At 34.5% G+C, this 3,090-nt stretch overlaps 1 protein-coding gene across 1 annotated transcript in view; it reads right to left on the reverse strand.

Annotated features, from left to right (window-relative positions):
- Window positions 1-3,090, reverse strand: part of LOC107834285 (uncharacterized) — a 4,987-nt gene that overhangs the window by 1,120 nt on the left and 777 nt on the right. Inside the window, exon 2 of the mRNA XM_016665349.1 lies at window positions 2,851-2,905. Coding sequence (XP_016520835.1) covers window positions 2,851-2,905 — 55 coding nt within the window. The remainder of the gene's footprint in view (window positions 1-2,850; window positions 2,906-3,090) is intronic.

Genomic DNA, 3,090 nt, shown 5'->3' on the forward strand with positions numbered 1-3,090 from the left:
AAAGACATTTTGCAGAATATTTAAAATTAATAGAAAATCAATCTGAAAATGTTGTCATATTCTAATTCTTACAAAAAATTTACTCTCCAAAAACCCTTCAAGAAACTTCAGCTATCCGTGTACCCTGCTGCTAAAAGCATGTTAGCATCTCCATGTGGGAAAAACTTTCTCTGTAGTGTTTCCTTCACCTCACTGTTGATTTATGTACTCTGTACTCATTTGGCTCTCACTTAATGCATCACATGGCAAAAGTTCATCAGACTAGTACCATGGTGATGCAATCCTCCCCTTTATTTTACACTGAACCGTGTTTATTTTTTTCTGTTTACAATATATGCCATGGTGTAAAATGGAATATATTTGCATTTGGTATTCAATGCACTCTGTCCATACCCAATACTTTTGACTATATGTTGTGTGACATTTTAGGACCATTTTAATGCCAGTAGGATATGTTGAAACATGAAGCCAGTTTTTCTCTAATCAACATCTTATTTCCTCACAAATCTGATTTTGAGATTTCAGTGGTTCTTTATTGCTTGGTTTTACGCTAACACTTTGACGGGGTGTGCATACAACTGACATGACACTCATAAATGTGACAGCACCTGCAATGAACATCAATGAATCTTTATTAATGACTGTTGTCACGAAGTGTCATTCGGTAAACAATGACACTTTTAATGCAAAGTTGGCACTTTTAATGGACTTTCAAGGCAACTTTTAGACCAACGTTGCTTTAAAAGTTTCATTATTTACAAAATGACACTTCATGACAACATTCATAGACATTCATAAAGACTCTTTCATGTTTATAACAGCTGTCATGTCATGTTTATGACAGTCATGTCAGTCTTATGCACACCCTTTCAAATAAAGTGTTAATGGTTTTACTAACTTTGGCCACTGGTCAGCTGTGACTTAAATGACTGAAGGTCTGCACTCTTCTACAATTTTATATGCTTCTTTAAACAGTAACATCTTACAAGGGAACTCTGGGGATGACTCTCAAAGGCAAGGCAGCGTCTGTCTCTTCAGCCCACTGTAGCCCTGAGGGCCTCTTCTCCTACTGCTGGGATATTGTCCACTGATGTTTGATTAGTCAGTTTTCACTATATAGCCTTGGATTGGTCAGTTTTTACTGCAGTCATTTTCAACAATTGTAGCCTTACAGGTAAATGAATTAATTGGATAGTTAAAATTAATCAGATTCTTTAATAATAATACACAGGTTTCTCTTGCCCCTCAGATGAGTTTGTCCTTTAATCCTCCATTGTGTTCTACGTTAAACATGGAACAATCTCACCCTTTCTCAAGTTAGTCAAATGTATATAGTTTATATTCTCTTCAAAATCCTTCACAAACATCACAACTCATTCAAATAAAACCATTTTCCTTTAATATTTAATCAATAAATGATTGCCATGGCTAAGTTTTCATTCCAAAATTTAGGAATCTTTACAGTTTAAAAAAAATGGCGTGTTCCTAAAACTGATTAGCTGGGAGTTATGACCTTGTTTAGCAGTTCCATAGCAAATGTGGTGATGTCATAGGCAAGAAAACATTATAATCAACAGTGAAAAATTAACAGGCTGAAATAAGATGCAAAAAGAATACAGATATCTATGCAGCACCGGGAGAGAATAAATTTAATTTCTTTGCAGTCCTAGGCTTTCAAAGTATGCAAAAAAGTGGATCTTACATAATATGTCCTCTTTAAAAGAAATATATTTCTGTAAAACAATTTGAAGTATTTGCAGTTTAACTCATAGTTTCTCACATCTGCAACAGCAAACAATATAAATAAGTCTTTTGACACTGAGCCCTACAACATGCAACTGCTCAGAGTGTCAATACTTTTATGTCTTAATTATACACTTAATTATTTGTTACATTGAAATAAGGAATGATTGCACCTAATTTTGACAGTTTTTATTTAACTTCAGTGAAAAATGTAAACACGTCAGATTTTGGTCAGATGACATGTTTCAACAGACTTTCTTTCTTTTACAAATATTATATGTTGGACTTTTAAACCTCCTCAGATTCTGCTGTCCAGTAGGTTCACACCTATTGGACAGCCTTTGCTTATATGGAATCTCCACAACAGGAAAATGTTGCATTAAGACTTTAATCTCATTCAGACAATAACATTTTAACATAAATTTAACCATATTTCAGAAATCAATACAACAAGCAATCAAGTTGATTGAAAGCCACACTTCAGCAACAAGGTAGTTCAGTGTCATAAAACAAAATCTTTCTAACATTAATAGTAAACATTTCAAATTTTTTTCCCAAGTGCCACCGTTAACATCAAATATATTGATTTGATGTGTCATTTATTATTTTTGAAAACCAACTCTAAACCAGTGGGCTTTTAGTCTTGATTTAAAGGAACTTATTGTTTCAGCAGTTTTGCAGTTTTCTGGAACTTTGTCCCAGATTTGTAGTGCATAGAAGCTGAATGCTGCTTCTCCATGTTTGGTTCTGGTTCTGGGGGTGCAGAGCAGAACCAGAACCAGAAGATCTGAGAGGTTCTGGAAGGTTGCTACAACAACAGCAGATCTTTAATGTATTTTGTTGCTAAAGCATTCAGTGATTTATAAACTACCAACAGTATCTTAAAGTCTATTGTCTCAGTGAAAAAACTTTAGAACTGGGCGATGTGCTTTATCATCCTGGTTTTAGACAGAAAGCCAGCAGCAAAGTTCTGTATTGACTTTTTAGGCAGACCTATGAAGACACTGCTGCTAAAAAATAAATACGTGTGAGTTTCACTAGATGAATCTATAATAAATCCGTTGACTGTGTAAACCGTGTTTCTTTCACACATATGAAGACCTTAACTGAAGCTGAACTTTTCAGCCACTGTCTGGAACAGTTTTGAGTCTCCGTTGACAACCTAGATGGCCCAGAAGAATAGGTCTGATAGTCTGATCTCTGAGGCCATAAATTAAAGAACTCAAGCATCTGGGAAATAAACTAATTAAAACATAAAGAAATTTATTTAATCGTATAAACCCAACACTTTGAATAATTTTCAAAAGCGCTACAAGTAATGGGTTGTAAATAGTTGAGGACAAACTG

The sequence above is a fragment of the Poecilia formosa genome, unplaced genomic scaffold (genome assembly GCF_000485575.1).
Source record: "Poecilia formosa unplaced genomic scaffold, Poecilia_formosa-5.1.2 Scaffold574, whole genome shotgun sequence".
In the NCBI taxonomy this organism is placed as follows: domain Eukaryota; kingdom Metazoa; phylum Chordata; class Actinopteri; order Cyprinodontiformes; family Poeciliidae; genus Poecilia; species Poecilia formosa.